Source organism: Scophthalmus maximus, chromosome 12 (assembly GCF_022379125.1).
Source record: "Scophthalmus maximus strain ysfricsl-2021 chromosome 12, ASM2237912v1, whole genome shotgun sequence".
NCBI classification, from domain to species: domain Eukaryota; kingdom Metazoa; phylum Chordata; class Actinopteri; order Pleuronectiformes; family Scophthalmidae; genus Scophthalmus; species Scophthalmus maximus.
The window spans coordinates 11,784,289-11,803,311 of NC_061526.1; the positions used below are offsets into that span (position 1 = coordinate 11,784,289).

At 42.8% G+C, this 19,023-nt stretch overlaps 1 protein-coding gene across 1 annotated transcript in view; it reads left to right on the forward strand.

Moving 5' to 3' along the window:
- Positions 1 to 10,041: 10,041 nt before the first annotated feature.
- arid2 (AT rich interactive domain 2 (ARID, RFX-like)) overlaps positions 10,042 to 19,023 on the forward strand; it is a 32,484-nt gene continuing 23,502 nt past the window's right edge. Inside the window, exons 1-3 of the mRNA XM_035650119.2 lie at positions 10,042 to 10,606; positions 10,738 to 10,831; positions 11,886 to 11,983. Coding sequence (XP_035506012.2) covers positions 10,515 to 10,606; positions 10,738 to 10,831; positions 11,886 to 11,983 — 284 coding nt within the window. The 5' untranslated portion in view covers positions 10,042 to 10,514. The remainder of the gene's footprint in view (positions 10,607 to 10,737; positions 10,832 to 11,885; positions 11,984 to 19,023) is intronic.

A 19,023-nucleotide genomic window follows, 5' to 3' on the forward strand; every position in this document is an offset into this window, starting at 1 on the left:
TGCCAAAGCGATTGAAAAAAAAGGTTTAAAGATTTCTCTCAGGTCCTGCACTTTGAAACAATAAACAGAGTTGACCTGAGGCGGGCTGTGCAGGATCATACCCTGTTTACTGGGCCAAGACTATGAAGTGCTTTAAAAACCGGTGAAAGACTTTTTAAATGAATATGGACAACGGACAGGGAACCAGTGTGGGGACAAAAAAACATTTAAAATATTTTTCATGTTGACCTGACAGCAGAGTGTCACAGTAGTAGAGCCTGCACGACATGAAACTGTGCTTCGTTTTTTCTGTGCAAGTTTTTCCTCTGGAGAAGTTTAAATGACATGGGATAGTGGGGGGGGGGGGCTGATGTTAGGGTCCCTTGTTCCCTGGGGACCCCCTGAAAATAGCATGCTGAAGTTGACACAGTGTCTCCATATAAACATCACTGACCCATCAAGTAGATAAAGAACACAACAAAAAGAGGATGACTCCCTTTACAACCAGTCGTCTCTTCAGGGGCTTCAGTTTGCCTCGTGAGAGGGAGGGAGGACGGGTTTGTGTTGAGTTTCAGCCGCACCCTTGCCATTGTGGAGGGGAAACCATGGCAGCCTCCTCTACAACCTTTCTCTTTTTGTCATAAATACTACAGGACACAACCAGTCTTCCATCTGCCGAGCCTGCCCCCCACCTCCACCGCTGGCTGACCCTCTTGAAACTGGATCTAGTTCTGCTGTTGACAAGGAAACACATATGACAGTAGATAGCATTTGACAGAAAGCTGTTGTTTTTTGTGTTGAATGTAAACATAAACTTGTTGTTTTTTTTGCTTTATTTAATAATCTGCACAGTATTACTATGCAGGATCACTGCGTTGGTGTGCAAATTAAACATTTGCCACTGAGTTCAGTGAACTGCTGGCTTTTCCACCACTCACTGACCTGATAAGCTGCTAACCATTAACAGTGTGTCAGACAAATAGAAAAACTCACAATATATGACAACAATTTGAGACCTACCTCCTACATCCCTCTGTCATTTGTGAATCGGTGATCTATGTGTGGTCAACATTTGAATAAGGAGAAACTCGCTGTGTTCCTCCATAGGAGGCAAGTTTGTTGATTATTGGAGTTAAAAGAAATGAATAAAACCCTCTGCAGCAAAGCCACATAACAATCAGCCTTTCCTTCAAATGTCAATGCACTGTTACTTTCAATTTCACGAACTGAAGTTCAGACACCCTTTGACTTTCAGAGTCTCGGGACTTCATTATCTCATTAGACCTTAATGGACTCAGGCAGGTCATTAGGAATCGCAGGCTGAGAATAAATTCTCTGACTCGCCGAACCTTGTGGAAACACTCAATAGCCGTGAACTCTCCCCATACGCATCTGACTCACGGATGATCTGATAATGAAGCTAGAAAAACAAAACAGGTTTGGTTATAAAAAAGACATCAAAGTGCATCCAGCTTGAAGTGTCCACCGTCTAAAATGTCATTAAGAAATTGATAATTTCAGAGAACCATGGAGGTCAAGGGAAGATCAAAAAAACCAAGAAGAGATGTCGGATAAAATTGAAATGTCTGCTGAGCAGGAGGGCAAAACAAAAGCCCTGTGTGACTGCATGCACAGGGGGGCTGCAGGAAGGTTGTTGGTGGCGAACTGTTCAACTATGCAGCATCACAAAAGTCAACAAGAGTCATTTTAGAAACAATTGCCGTGGACAGATGAAGTTAAAACTGAGCTATGGTGTGTTTGGAGCCAATATGAAGAAGTATTTGATGAAAAGAACTCTTCATCGTTATGCATTATAATGAAGAAATTCACTTTTTCGGAAACCTCCAATATATCCCTCTTGGGGATCCATCCATATAACCAACCATACATCTAACCATCCATCCATTCATCCATCTAACCATCCATCTAACCATCCATTCATCCATACATCCATCCATCCATACATCTATCCATCCATCCATCCATCTAACCATATATCCATCCATCTAACCATCCATCCATCCATACACCTATCCATCCATCCATCCATCTAACCATATATTCATCCATCTAACCATCCATCCATCCATCTGACCATCCCACCTAATTTGAATAAGACTTTTGCCCAGCAGACATTTGTCAAAATACACTTGACACAGTTTAGTGCAGATGATACAAATAACATCAAAATGCAATAGAACTACATTCAGGAGTCTCAGTAAGCCCCGACAACAGTTCGTCAATAAAACATGTGACGTACCAGGACCCTGGAAGTTTCAAAAGCTAAATGGAATTCAGTGATCATTCATTGTATAAGTTACACCTGCTTTTCCTACTGTGACATGTGTTTTGTTCAAAAAGAGTCACATTGCTTCCTTTAATTTGAAACTTGTTACCATGTAAACTCTACGATCTCATACCTGTGGCAGGTTTGTAACACTATTTGCTGAGAACACCCTGCTCTCTCTGAAACCACCAGTGAGGTGTGCAGAGCAAGACGGTTGCAGTGGCTTTCTATTTTAAATGCTGGATGCTTTTTTAATCGGCCTTCCCAGAGATTACATGTCAATCAGACCATGTGGACGGCGTGGTCACTTCTTCCTCCTCAGATTTTCTGTTGTTAATCTATGTAGCCACGGTGGTTATTTCTGCCTGTGATCAAGACTCAGTTCTTCTGTTACCACAAACAAAACCACAAAAATACAGTGGAATCTATAACTTCCTCTCAGACACCAAGGTTGTCACTGTAGGTTCAGACGCTAATGAGTCATTATGTGGTCAACCTTACCATGGCAGCTGTGTCGCCATTTTTTAAGGATTTAATGAAACTGAATAATGATACATTGCCAATGGCTGCATTCCATTTATAAGCATGCCAGTTGCTAAAAGATTTTAAGGCTGTAGATACTCTTATCAACAGTAATTATTTTAAAGGCCCTGAAAAGTAATGAAAAAATAATACAAAGTGTTGGAGCCTTATCACAGAGGGGCCAAAGTACGGAAACACTTATTAGGTAAGCTAATAATGCTATTAGCCACAGCCTCAGTTATTACCCTTCCGTGACACATTCTGCCCCACATACATTTTCATACGTATTCTAATGCTGTGCTTTACACACAGAAGCTCCATCTAGTGAAGAAAGGAAAGGAAAGGGTCCCAATGTTTTTTAATAGAACAATCTGGGAATTGGCTGACAGTCCAGTAAAAGATTAATTAAAATTCCCTGTCCCCGTGAAACCACCGCTTCCGAGCCATGTACGCGTATAATAGAAACGATAACTGTGTCAATATAATAATACTGTGTACTTTATAAAGGGTGACAGGGAATTCGCTGCCATCCTTTGAACACAAGCGCCACCTAGTGAGCGTAAACACAAACTGAATATATTTTCTTTGTGGATGGTGGAGGAACTTGGCTTTACATGTCTCTTGTAGAGAGACTTTTTTTATGGGGCCCACCTCCCTGAAACACACACATCACATTCCAGAAAATTCACCAGGCCATTATGTTTTTCTCGGCATTGCAGCAGTGATGCAAGATATGATGCATAGGATACAATAGTTATATAGATTAAATTGCACCATGAAGCAGCTCTGGAAATAGAATGATGGAGGTAGACATGCATTCTAATCACCCACAATGATCCTTACCCTATTTGTGACTCAACATTTGCACTATGTATAAATATATATAACTTCTTTTCTTTTTTTTGGTATATTCTTGCTATATTTGTGATATTTCTACCTCTTTCCTGATGCTGCTGCTGTAAGAAGCGAATTTCCCTGGTGTGGGATTAATAAAGTACCATCTTATCTTATCTTATCTTCCACAACCTCTTGCTTCAGCCAGGACAGGCCACCTTAATCATACTGGTCCCAGGGCCTACACCATTTTGCTGTCAATCAAATGCATGAGTTGTTGTTTTTTTCAAGTTTTTAATATACCGTATACAAAGATTAAGCTTGAGGCCCTTTTTTTGCATGTCCCTGCTTGAAAAGGACATGCCCAAAATGAAAAGAGCATGTCTCTGCAACTATGTATAAATGTATAAATTTGTATAAATGTTACTGGGTCAGTTTGAATGAAGATGGAACACAACATAAATGAAAGATTTCATGTCCGCCTGAATTTTTTTTTTCTCTGCCAAGTTTCATGCTGACAAAGTGAAGCAGGGCAAAGTTACAGGCTTTAATAGGGACATGGCACATCTGTTCCATGTGAGGTCTCTCACAGCAAAACTCATTTGATTTCACTTATATATCTCTGTAAGTGTGTATTACTTCTAATACAACTGTTAAACAAAGACGGGGTGCTCATCTGTCATTGAAAATAGTTTGGCGCAATGATGTCAGAGCAGCGACACAACGTAACATAGGCAGAGCTAAAGCTGAGCAGCCCATTGGTCAATCTGAATGATTGACATGTCTATCGAATCGTCAGAGCCAGGGGAATTGACGGACAGTCTCCAAAGCCCTGTCAACAACGACATTCGCTAACTATGAGGAATTGAACACACTGCGAGGCATTTGATAGGTCGAAGCCTTTTCACATCAGAATCCCTCCGCTGAAGTCAAACAGCGCTGGAACAGGCCGTATATCAGCTCAAAGTGACCAGTAGCCTTTAAGCTAGCTAGCCGAAGCAGATTTGTGGATCAAAACACAAGTTGTCATGACAAAACATCAAAGGACGGACATCATTTATGCACGTCCCTGGTTGATACAAACTTTTTTTTGCTCTTGTTCGATGACTGTTGGTAGTCGAATGATAAGAAACACACTTTTGGAATCGGTGGCGTCTTGGCTCTGCTATAATATGTAGCTTGTGGTGTTAGCATGAAATATCACGAACATCATATGTGGACATGCTGGACATGTGTAGTTATCGTGTAAATGCAGCATGCTGATTTAGTTGCTTGGTCTTTGACGTTTGTTACGTTTAGGTGATAATGGTTGATATTGGTGTGTAGCAGAGTTTCTACCCGTTCTGTGCATATATGCTGTATGGCTACATTGCTTAATGTTTAGCATAATTATATGTGATTTTGTTTTGTACCTGGGTTGGAACCAAAACCAAATTTGGACTCGTTCGTTTAGAAGGCACCTGTCAAATTATACTTAAAAAAAACTAATTTTGACTATTTTGTAGCTGGCTTATTTACAAAAAAACAAAAACAACAAGATTTAGATGCACAAAAATGACTTTGTAGGTGATCAAAAAAATATTGTGGGTGGGGGTCACACATTGGTGTGAATCAACAACAAAGATTTGAACGAAGTATGAGTTTTGAAGGGATACACACTCAAATATTGTAAACATACTCTGCATAATCACACCCATCCACCCATGCGTGTACCCCCTCACGTCAGTGCATACACAAAGACTGTGTACAACACACACACCTATCGGGTACAAGACCAGATATCAAAATGTTATATTATGCATTATTTTAAAAAAAACACAATAAGACCACATTCTTGCCATTCTGTTCTTGTTGACAGTGGTTACATTAAGGTCACCTTGGCTTGTCCAGCTGCTTGGCAACAATAGTAAAATATGTTACATCAGCACAGATGAGAGAAGTAAACAATGTTTTTCATTATCATTGACAAATGTGGACATTCAATAACATTGTTGACTGTTTGGCAGGATTATTGCTAGTGTAATGTTTGTGAAGAGCAAACACTACTTCTTTTTCTATGTACTACTACTTAAAAAAAGGCATCAGTCACTTGTCCCTATAATGTGAACATTAAAAGTACATGCAGCAAAATGAATTTGATTTATTGCATGTATGATATTCATATTTATAATGTTAGTATCTCCAAAAACATCTAAAGCATGAGTAAATCTATACTAATTGAACGATACTAAGATGGTTTAAATGCTGTGTTTAGCTTCTTCAGGATCACTAACTTCCTCCCCTAATCTGCTATCATGCATCTCAGTCCAACTGTGACTGAATCCGGTTTACAATCTCTCAACTGATTCCTCCAAGTACAATATGTTCCTAACAATATTAAATGAATCCATCCCATCATTTTGGACGGAACGCCCGAGTGCCACAAGATGGAGCCATTTTCCACCAAATCACCTGAACCTCCCCCTCCTCATCACTTCAGAGATGTAGACCTCAGGCGTGGAAGCTGCAGGGAGGTATGAGGACGTTACATGCAGTTAGCCCCCCACTGGGATCTTTTGTCTGGGTGCTTGCAGGCGGCTTGGGCTCGCTGGCCCCATTTGCGCCATATGCCACGAGAGGCCTTGCTGTCACATCAGATGAGGACCTCTGCGTGATGGCATAACTGCAACCGTGTGGCCTTCAAGTGCACATTTACAGTCGCTTTGCAGCATCTCACCACTTCTTAAATGCAGTGTAAATAATTGGATGTAAAGATGTTTGGAATGGAAAAGTTCAACCTGCTCTTTTTTTTTTAAACGGATTAGCATTTGTGTTTCCATGATGGCATTTATTCGTGATATAATGTAAATGTTGTCAAATTAATATGACATACATGCTTTCTTAAAGATAAATCTTTTATATAACCAAAATTGGATATTTATTTAGCATGTTGGTGCTGATTACAACAATCTGATGCACATCTCATTTAAATTCCATCTACATTACACTAACAATTTAAGGGGACTACATCCATTTAAGAATTTTCCATATAGTTAAGCTTTATACCAACAAGCATTCATTAAATAGTAAGATTGCTATGAATTATGGCAAATTAAAAACATCAACCTTGAAGGCTCATATTGATAATAACATTGGATTTCCCAGTAACGGTCTTTACATATTAGGATTCTACCACCTGACATACAGTATCTTCATGATGTTTTGGGAGCAATGCGTTGCTATGGGCCACATCATCCATCTATCACATTGAGATTTCAGTCGATCAAAATGAGAGATAGAATATGTCAAAGGAACAATACGTCAAAGGAACACAAACGCTAGAATACGTCAGTTTTATTTATTTATTTTGGAGGGAGACGATACAAATGCATTTTACACTGCAGACCTCTTGACTTCAAATCTACTCACCCAGTGACTTGCTGTATGCGTGGCATTAAACAATTCAAACGGATATGCATCTATCTTTCCACACAACTACATTTCTTTTGATGCAAAACATTAGGGAAATTAATAATTGTTATGACTGCTATGGGGGCGGCCCACATGCTCAGAATAAGCCATATTGATAATAACATTGGATTTCCCAGTAACGGTCTTTACATATTAGGATTCTACCACCTGACATACAGTATCTTCATGATGTTTTGGGAGCAATGCGTTGCTATGGGCCACATCATCCATCTATCACATTGAGATTTCAGTCGATCAAAATGAGAGATAGAATATGTCAAAGGAACAATACGTCAAAGGAACACAAACGCTAGAATACGTCAGTTTTATTTATTTATTTTGGAGGGAGACGATACAAATGCATTTTACACTGCAGACCTCTTGACTTCAAATCTACTCACCCAGTGACTTGCTGTATGCGTGGCATTAAACAATTCAAACGGATATGCATCTATCTTTCCACACAACTACATTTCTTTTGATGCAAAACATTAGGGAAATTAATAATTGTTATGACTGCTATGGGGGCGGCCCACATGCTCAGAATAAGCCAGCCATTTTTGAGCCATACATCCACTATACAGTATTTTTGTATGAACCTTTCAACAAGAATTGAAGCACTGATTTATTTCCTTCAATTTAAAGTACAACTGAGGCCCTGTTTAAAAAAACCCTATGTTGAGTGGCTGTGTGGATGGCTTTGTTAGTGGTGATTTAGGTACAAAGAAAATAAGAAGCTATAACTTTAAACAAATACGAACGGGTAAATCAAGGTTTCTTGTCACATGTATTGATATGTAAAGCTCTGAACGATGATTGTCAGGCTTCACATATCGTGTAGTTCGCAAAATGGAGATGTGCTTTACATGTAGCATTGTTTTTTTAAATCCGACAAATGCGCTGAACACGGTGACCAAAGGCACAGGGATATTAATCTGTTTCGCCGACTAGATATTAGTCAAAATATTCTCCTAAAAAACGACAACAAGCTATAGACCTATAGCAGCTACGAAAGCTGAGTGAGGATATGCGCACACTGCGGCTAACTAGCCCGTTAGCTACACGACTGGTTTTCTCAACGCAGCCGAACTACGTTTGGTCTCTTGTAGTTGAAACTGCTCCGCATTTAATATTCCAAACGTAACCAACGTAGAAAAAAGAACCAAGTTTTATCTGGAAGCTTCTGTGTGAGTTGAGTCCAGAGGTAACCTAGTTAGCAAGATTAGCAGCGTTAATAAGGGGATGGAAATTTGACACGCTAACGTCAGCAGCGGGGAGAGGCTAAGCGTCCAAAAACCACGCACTTAGAAAATGACTCCTCGATATAACGAGGTGATGTCGCTCAGCATCCAAAAAACAAAATAGCGGGTTTAAGTCTCCGTTAACTTGAGGTGCCTCCTTGTAATTGGATTAACGCGAACGGCTCGAAACAGGTTCGCCGAAGTTAGCCGTTTTGCTACGCTAAGCAAGCTAGCTTAGCGCACGACCGTCCCGTTAGCCCGGGATTCGGTTGACGGGCGGGGAGCCCGGACGAGGCGTGAGGTGAACCTCCGGTGTGCCGCAGTTTTGTTTGCACAAAAAAAAACCCAACCAAGACTGTTTTGAAAAGCCCCAACCGAGGGACACGCGCTTTTCTCCGCTGTATACTGTCAATTCCTCAAAATGGGGTCTGCTAACGTACGTCTCCGCCATTTTGTGACAGGTTTTTTCATTGAGCAAAGGGGTACGTGTAATGGTTGAATGTAACCCCATCAAGAAGACATCCGCCTGGCAGTTAGAGCGAAAAGGGATCGGGGGTAATTTCCAACCATCCCGCGAGATAAAAAGTCGTTTTGAAGTGGTCAAGCAAGGGACATGCGTTTAAAAGTGTCCATCCAAAAATGATGATTGATAAATTATATATATATATATATATATATATATATATATATATATATATATAATATATTATATATATATATATATATATATATATATATATATATATATATATATATATATATATATAATGTATATATAATGTATCACAAAACACTGCAGGGATTTTATGGGAAACGAAATAAAATCCACAAAAAACTTTTACATCTAGCAACATAAATAGTTACAGAGTGACACCATGCATTCTGATTTTTACACTGCGTATTTACGACTGGTATTCCATTAAATGTAACAGCATTAGCAGCCCCATATGTCAAAACAAACCAAGCCCAAGTGTGTTATCAGAGTTGCACTGATGTGGGAACCACAATATTCTCTAATATTGGCCAATTCTAATTTGCTCTAATGGAATATTGTTTCGTTATGAGGTGAGGCACAAAGATGTCGAAATAGTTTAAATTAATCACAACAATTACATTTCGGACAAAATATGAGCCCCATGAAGCATTGGAGGCAAAGCAAGAAAAATGATCCCATAAATATACTTGACGTAGGGGTAAACACTTTGTTGCAGTAAAGTCTGCAGATATTAAATATAAGAGAGCTGATGACCACCAGTGAACGTCAACTACTCGCACTCACAGAAGTAACTGATCTAGTATGAGTGGATTTTAAAAAAAGTCTGATCATGTCAGTAGACAATAAGTTTTTTGCAGTGTTTGTAGTACATGTGGTATTTTTTTCTCTCCAAATTATGAAATTGTTAAGCAACTATAGTTTTGTTCTTTACTTATGGAAAGAGAGGTGAGGTAAGGTGCTTATTTTGAATGCAGTTGCAAATATGCTATAAGGCTTTATGTCAGCCTGGAAAATAGTCTCTTTATTTTAAACCAATAAATCTTAGGGTTGCCTTCCATTACATGCATTTTTTGGGGGGGGATAACAAGGAAGCTATGTTAATTGGTGTTGTCCCCTCCCCCCACGGGACATTTTCCATCCACCTCCTGACCCGTTTCCACGACAGAGGGGCGAGTTGTCAGACGGTCCCTAAAAAAGAAAACAGTCTCTATTGTTCCAGCACCCGCTCCGCTCTGGACGGTGCAGTGCCGCCGCTGGCCGCAGAGGGCGCTGCGCGCATGGCAGGCCGGGCTCCGCGGCCTCCACATCTTTTTGTCTGAGAACTGGATCCCTCTGCCGCTCTACAGTGTGCGCCGTAGCCTCGGAGCAGCGTCCGCCACACACTGTCAAACCACTCCAAACGAATACAGCCGCGACCAAAAAGCATTGATCCAACACCTTCTGTCATGGCGCTCCGAATCTGTCGGTGAAATCGCGCGTATTTGCGACTGCTCGCTGGAACTTAGTCCGGGCTTGAATCGGGCTGGCTTCGCTGTGTGTGCACCAGTCTTTATTAGCGAGCTGCCGCTCTCCTTGCTACCAGCGATTTCTTTAACTTTTTTAAACACTCAGCCTCGCGAATGACTGAGCGCCGGCGGAGTATGGGATCCTTGGCGTCTTAAGAAGCGACTGAAGTGGGCTCTAACCGTTTTTGCATGCAAAAACCATGGCAAATTCGACGGGGAAAAATCTACTAGATCAGCGGAGGAAGGGACAGGCTTTCCTGGACGAGCTGCGGCAATTCCACCAGAGCAGAGGGTGAGACTGGGGCTGCCTTTTTTTATCGCCGAGAAATGCAACTTTCAATCCAAATCGCCCGCCACTGCGAGCTAACCAGGGCTGTTGTTCAAACATATGTGCACGTATTTCTCGTGTTATCCCCCCCGCAGGTCGCCTTTCAAGAAGATCCCCATCGTGGGTGGGAGAGAGCTGGACCTGAGCGCGCTCTATGTCAGAGTCGTCGCTTTGGGTGGATTTGCTAAGGTGAGTGGGAACTCAAAAAAGTGCATTTTCCCTCCACGCTCCGCCGTCCGCGGACTCCCCGGCGGGGCGCGGGCGACCCCGGGGGGCGAGCGGTGACCCTCCAGGAAGAAAACACGGCAGCGGGTCGGCGTCTGGCCTTGTGCTAGTTCGCCCCCATGCAATGTGGTGGCGTGTGTTTGTTGTGCGGTTTGAATCGACGGGTCCCGACCGTCTCGCTCGCCGAGGCAGAGTGTGCAGTCGGCGCGGCTCGAAATTAGCGGGGCACGTTTAACATCGATTATCGGCACGGAGCCCCGGCCGCGGAGGACAAAGCGTTGCGCCCCGGGCTTTTTTTCGCCGGCAGTTTTTTTTTTTTTTCACCCGGGGGAGGGGGGGGAAGCTTTGGTCTTCCTTTCTCGCCATAGCCATCTTTCTTCGGCTTCATGGCTGGTCTCGAAAATGTAGGCCTCACAGGCCCGCGGAGCGAACACGGCGAACGGCAGCAAAAAAAACAAACCCTACTCCGAAATGAGCCAAAGCGTCCGGCGGTGTGTGTCCCCCCCCTCTCTCCACAGACGCACTTTCGTCGGAGTTTAGCCTCCTTAGCGAATTGAACGCCCCAATACGGGGGGGGGGGTCAAGTTAGCTCGTTAGCTTTGGAGCTAACTAGCCTAAACTGTAACGATAGTATAATTTTTTTGTAAGGCGGTCTGGCAGTTTGTACTCAGCCGACCTGTCAAAGGTAAATATGGTGCATTCCAGAAACACGCCGGTGGCTAATTAACGATTTGGGCCACAGCCTTGCTGCGTATTATCACACCTGTTTCGTATTTTCAACTCATTCTTTTTATTCAACGCGATCGGCAGTTTGAGAAAGTTATCGATCTGCGATTTTGATATTGCCTCGTTTTTGGGGGGGGGGGGGGTGTGGGAGAGAACCTGTAGCGGAGCAGACGGCTGCAGTGTAACCGCTCTTTTTGTTGTCGTTGCCGGTGTTTTTTTTTTTTTTTTTTTTTCCTCCCCTTTATCCACAATCTCCCTGACGCACTCATTTTTTTCCTCCCCCTTTTCGCAGGTCTCGGACAAAAACCAGTGGCTCGAACTCGGAGACGAGTTCAACTTTCCCAGGAGCTGCTCCAACGCTGCGTTCGCTTTAAAACAGTACTACCTTCGGTGAGTAGAGCCCGGCCGGGGGCCACGCAGCTCCCGCTCCTCGCAGGTAGCATGTGGGAAGTGTTTACAAAACGCGAAGACGCGGCGCCAAGCAGCAGCAGCAGCAGCACCCGGGCCTGTGTGCTCTCCTCTGCCGGGGAAAGCTGTGCACGAGTGCAACACAGTGGAAGCAGCAAAGTGTATAATGTCTACACTTGCCACAGCGTGGTAGATGTGTACTCACTCGCCTCTTTTGCATCATTAGACATTATGATCTCTCCTATGAAAGATACAGGGCAAATGTATTGTTTTTCGTTAAGTCTTACTCCTCTCTGAAAGTGGTGCGGCCACAGGGAAATCTGGTTTCTCGTACAGATCCAGTAAACGAGCGGGTCTGGCTGTTGTATGTAGCGTGCATTTTGTGTATCTTTATGAAAGAAGCAGGGCAAATGTATTTTTTTGTTTGTCAAGTCTGCCTGGTTACTCCTCTCTGAAAGTGGTGTGGCCACGGGGAAATCTGGTTTCTCGTACAGATCCGGCGATCGAGCGGATCTGGCTGTTGTAAGTAGTGTTGCACGCAGCTTCCAGACCTAAACGCAGTCAGCTGCCGGTGATGGGAGCCCGGCGTGCGCGCAGCTCTCCCCAACAGCTGGCGTTTTGCGGTTCTGGTGTTGCTGCTCTCTCTCTCTCAATCTCTCTCTGTGCTCCCTTTTCTTCCTGCTGCACCTCATGCAATGGTCGTTTCCCATCAGCAGCACCTGCCTGCGAGGGGGGATTACACCTACGTGGAGGAAAAATGTTCGCGGGGGTTTCAGGGGGCGAATGCAGGTCACTGGTTGATAACCCGATCGGAGGCCAATGATCCACGCGTTCATACCAAGCGTCGCGGTATTCGGGAGGCGGTGGCGAACTGCGAGTGCAGCCGGGCCAATTTGATTACCAGCGGTGCACAGCTCACGAGACCTGTGGCTCCCTCAAAAGTTCACATGCAACAACCAGCGTTGGCTGCAGCAGAGAAAGACCTCAGGCACTTGTGTCGTTGCAGCGCAACGCTAATGAAATTATTACATTTGAGGTCTCAGAGTAGCCTAAGGAAAACCACCATCAGACTGTTATGTATTAAGTGTAAACGACTGATACTTAAAACATGTTCTTTTCTAGACCGAGGTGTGTGACTCCGGTGGAAGTACCTATAGTACAAGTGTGTCGGGTTTTCTTTAATGTGGTTAATGAGGGGACTTAACCTCGTTGGCTCATTGAAAAACAGCATTCAGAGATGCGTTTGTTTACTAAGTACTTGTCACAGAAAATCAACTGACTATCTGAGTTGTTGAGCTTCTAAAAGATAATTTTTTTCCCTTGGACACAATTAGGCCAACTAATGTTTCTAGTATCTTGTGTCAGAAAGCAGTTTATAAATACCAGTATGCTGATACCTTGTTGTGCTTTTTAAATAGTCACCGTTGTTGCCTGGAACAGTTAAGCGATGGTAATTATTACCTTATTCAAAATATTTTGGAAAGGTTGGTGGAGGAGGCCCGACACGTTGCATATGGCACTGGTTTCGCGACAGCCGTTGGATCTACTGTGTAAAGTTTATCTAAGGCTGCTCGGTGCAGTGGATGTCACTGATCTTGCCTCAAACAAGGCTGATAATAGACTATTCCCTCTTCCTCCGTGTTGCTTTTTTTACTTTTTCGTTTATGCTGACACGAGTGTGTATGATAGAGACATTAATCATTTGTGCGTTGTTGTCCGTCCCCCCCCCCCTTACTTCCCTGTGACCAGTTTTGCCATGAAAAATCGGGTAAGCTACTTGTCCACCGTGGGAGGAATTTTCAGTTTGACATCATCCAGGGAGTTCAGGGGTCACAGCCAGTTACACAGTAGATATGCACGCTCACTGGAGCTGGTTCATATTCAGGGTCTTGCTCAAGGACACTTACTGTAATGCTGGGTGGGTGTTTGCTGATATCAGGTGTTAATCCTGGCTGCCTGGGCATTTGAAGCTGTTTACATTTTAAAGACGTTAGTATTGATGTGCTGACAACTCAAATAATGTCTAGATGTGTGTTTTGTGCTATATTTTGGTAATCTGTGGACTTTAACAAGCCCAACTTACATTTGTCAACTTAAGTTCCTGATGGGTTTTTTTTCCCTCCCCTCACGTGAAGTAAAATTAGTTAGCAGGTAGGAATGGTGGATGCACCGCTGCCACGGGGATCACACTTGTGACTCTTCTGTCACTGGATCTTCTGACCGGCGACCAAGTTTCTGTGTCTGAATGAATAGGTGGATCTCTCCGGTCAGCACTTCCCACTCAGAGCAGCACAGGAGTTCAGTGCTAGCTCCTCCTGCAGTCTATTTGATATCTGAATGTCACTCGGTAATAAGGCAGCGATGCTCGCCAGAAACCCTTTCCAGGCTTGTTTTTTTTCGACTTGTTGAGGCGCCGCCGTGAGATCAGTCCTACCAATAGCGCCGATTTCATTTCAGCATTCGGGGCCTAAGGAGTCATCCTCTGGATCAAAGCGTTGGCATTAAATCACACTGACACACTAGAAATGAAGGTCTGTTTTCGGCTCACTCCGTGAGATCGAGGGAATTATTGATCAGTGAGACATACAGTAAGATGTTGTCCAACAGAGCCTCTAAACACAAAAGGACAAGTGTTAAATAAAGCAGGGCTTTCCGCCGACCATGAAAAAGTTAGAAATTTTGACAACAATTTCAAGGGTCTTTAAAAGTTTTAGAACAGTGTTCATTGTGTTGTGGAGCAACCAATTTCTTAAAAGGAGTATTGGCATAATGTGTATCTGAAGCTGACCGATATACTCCCGTGACTGTACAGAACCCCTAACACAGTTCTATCATTTGACATTCATTTATATTCTCCATCTGCTCACTCTGTTTCACCCGGATTAAGTTACTATAGGTCGCTTCCAGTTTTCCTGAGACTACACTGATTTAGACTATTCTCGGTCAATGCGATTTCACATCTCGATTTTTCGTCATCCATTTCATATGATTTGGAAATTGGTTTGTGTGAAGCTCTCAACCCTCGTGGGGCAACAGAGTCCTGAATTTTATTTTATTTTTTTTACAGTAAAAACACAGTACAGTTCATCCAGGCTCTTGCAGTAATTTGAGAATCAATGAAGGTTGTTTTGAAATAAGGCCTCTGGTGTAGCTACAGCCTGACTTTGACCCCCCCCCCCAAAAAAAAACTACAGCATATTATTTCTCAGAACTTAGTCAGGTGACAGATACCCTGGTTCAACCTTTGTTTGCCCTCTGCACTGCATCCCCATTGGGAGGGAATCAGGCCCAGGGGGCACTGACATCAAGGAACTGTTCATTAAATGCTTCTGTGAGAGCTGAAATGCTCCAGTCATCTATCATTTTTTATCTCCACGAGGTTTGTGTTTTTTACACATCGTTGGAAATGTGTTGTGGAAGAATTTATTTTATTTTGCATTATAGGGAGAATGTTGTACTGGGATCGTCATGTCTGCGTCGGTTGTGAGGAATATTGTTCTTTAAAGGACATTTTTACATGTCTAAACCAAACTTTGATTTGATGAGTAAATTGGGTATTTTAGACTTCACCTTTTGACCCATGCTTTACATTATGAGCACGTTGGGCATTTAACCTTGTTTTCCATGGGCAGTTTTTTTTTATACTGTCCAGTTATTAAACAAACTTTACAATACCCCTTTCTGCGGATTCAACCACTGCCAAACAATCTTTCTTTTTTCGAATTGGACCATGCTGCTTCTGTAACTGCTAAATGATAACACCACACTTTCAGCTATGCCTCCCTCAACTGTTTGCAGTGTGAAGCAGGTGCAACTCCATTGACAGATTCACTGATTTCAGAAATCCTTGACATTTTAATATCAACTCCCCTGCTAACACCAAAGCAGTTACCCATGCATCTCCTCAACCGTTTTAGACTTGTGACCCCACTGCTAGGGTCAAAACTCCCATGAGCCCAGCACTGACACAGTGCTTCTGTTGTCAAAGGCTATGTCATGTCTTTTTCTAAGCACGGAAGGCTTAATGACCCTAAAACCCAGCAATGCAGATATTGTCAAAGATATTTGAAACAAAATTTTTGATTTAAAAAATGTATCATCTCAGCCTCATAAATCTCCTGTGACCCTCTCTCCATATCAAACAATGCCATGTGAGTTTCTGAACCAATGGCTGAGAAACTCTTAGGTTAACTAGGCTGTAGAGAGACAGAAATATAAGTGCCTCATACAGGGACTAAATAGAAGTGTAATTTCACACTTTCTACTAAAAATAGAAATATCCATATATCACAGATGCATTTCTCTCCCCCTTTCTGCTCGGCGAGTTAAAATTTTCACCCCTAGATATGACATTAGTCAAGTTGCCATCATGTCTTCGTGGTCCTGCTCTGCTGCCTGTTTGTGTTGATACATTATCCCGCTCACCTGAAACATCTGTATGAGGTGGCCTTTGATCTGGCTCGCATTAGCGGAGTTATTATTCCCCGGCCTCTACTGCTTGGATTTACAAGATGCTCAGATGATAAGCAGTTACAGGGACAAACAAGGCTGTGCAGGCCTGTCTTTTCCAGCTTTAATGAAGACACCTTTAAAGTCTGGTATTAAAGAAAATGAGATTTCCATCTTTTGTTTTCTATTATTAAACAGGTCTAGGTGCAATATAAATACTGTGAAAGTATGAAATGCCATATCCATTGAGCACGCAGGCTGTATTCATTAAACATGGCTTTTAAACAAGCCATCAAGACTTCAGTGCGGTTGTGAGGTAACAACTATACAGTCACCTGTGGTTGGCCTGGCTGTGTATCACTCAGAGAAAACAGCCAAAGAGATGTTCAGAGAAAGACTCAAAATGCTCTGTTCTTGCTAGAGCATCAGAGAAAATCACATTGAGATAGATGATGTGTTTAAAACCACAAATATCTTCTTGCTGATACGAAAACATCAAGATATAACACCAGTAAAGTGTCTAATAAATGTGGCCATTAACAGAAAAAGAGTTGAGCAAACTTGCAATCACATATACGATCTGAGGACTCTTGAGACTTTGTGCTTTTTTGGCTGGTCTGTAATTTGACCTTCCCTCCAGCAGTGTTGGCCACCAATGATAGCCTAATCTCCTTCGCGCAGTCTCTTTGCTAACAAGCAGATGGACAGATCTGCCCTGTATGCTAGAATCTGGCTTACCACTTTAAAAGTGGACAGGCTTTATTTGCACAGGGCCTTTTTAGTTACGAACACACATGCATTCATTAAGCATTTTGGGGCTAAATAAGACTGCACCACCTGCAAGGCTGTCATCACCATGCATAACCAAAAAAACAAAACATTATCACACATAAGGCTTTGGCGACGTGGCTACATGGCAGGGACGGACTGAATACCACTGTCCTGTCCATTCCTGTACCTGGAACATTGGTAATTTAGACATAACACCAACATCCCAGCAGATCAGCATAGAGTTGTTTTTTCCTCCTAATCTGTGCCACTCGTATAACCTGAGCCAGTAACTCACTTTAATGTTAGCACGATTTTAACACTGAAAAAAATAACAAATAAAACAAAAGCAGAAGATCTGGACGAGAATATGTTCGGGGGGGGTGCAGTTAAAACTGGTTGTTGCCCTGGAGGTGAGATTTTAACTGTCAGCTTTTAATATCTGTTAACAGTCCCATGCTCGCTAATGTAAGCTTCAAGGGCTAGAATGTTTAGTGTTGCTTGGCAACACAATCAGCCGTTCTCCTTGTAGACTTCTCTCTCTCATTGGCTCTTGTAAATATCAACCATGTTTATTACCAGCTTGGCCCTGATGTGTCAGTGAGCCGTTTGGGAGGTTTAAGACTGGATCTGTAAGCCCCTCACATTACCAGATAATCCGGACCAAACATCAGCACCGACCACGGCCCCAGAGCAGATCTCTCCTTCGCTTGGGTACGATCAGGAATGCATCGGCCCAAAACTCGTGCAGGGAGCCTGACGCAAAGGAGACGGTGGACTCCACAAAATGAATAGCAGCTGCATGGGATCTGTACTGAGGGACAGGATTAATATTTGGAAGCAAATTTACAATCCCAGCCAAAAAATAAGCAACGCCTCTTTCAGAATTATTATAACACAAAATGCATAGACTGAGGAGGAATGTACTTGAGTGGTCATCAGGAATATTTCCAAGTAAGGTGGATGGTGCACCTTCACACTGACGAGCAGCCATGCGTCTTTTTCAGCAAGAGGCCATCACCAACCCTTGACATTACTGTCCAAAAAGATGTAATCGATAAAGACAAGCACTTTTTTAAGACGAGCATTGCCCGCGTTTTTGGTTTCTGAGGGGCGACTCGCAACGCTGTGAAACTTTTTCTCAACTGCAAAAAAATGCATAGTCTGTATCTTAAGAAATACTCACAACCACTGAGCTACAGCCCCATTGAGATTGACCAGCCTGATAACTGAAATAGAGATGTTTGCAAAATCAAAAAATGTAGAAATGCTTTTACCGCATACTTCCTCAGGTTAATTCTACCGTTTGCTTCTGGGTTTTTTTCAGTCGCTCAAGAGTTTGCAAACTGTGTCTTCGACACGAAGCCAGTCATCTTACTTTCATTTTTTTAATGCTCGATAGCGACTTTTAAGTTTATTTTTGCAAAACAAATGATCTGTGTTGTACGCGGTATGGAGCGTGCGTGCATGCATGTATGTCTGCGTCCATGTCCAGCAGGGGGCAATCGACTCCCACACACTGACACATTGAGGGCATTTGGGCAGGTAGGCAGCTGGGAGTTACTGAAGCCAGGAGTGTGCACTAGTGTGATCCAGGTGACTGTAAATAACACGGCACTAATGACAGTACGACAGTGGCAGTTTGCAGCTGCTTGTCTGTGCGTCACGTCTCATGCCTTGCTAGTTTCTCACCCCTTTGCAGTGTTTTGCAGGAAAAGCCTACTTCACCGTTGTTGGTGATGATACACACATTTCCCTATACGCTCATCTTTAAACCATGAATATCCTGTGGTTTCTGTTGGTTG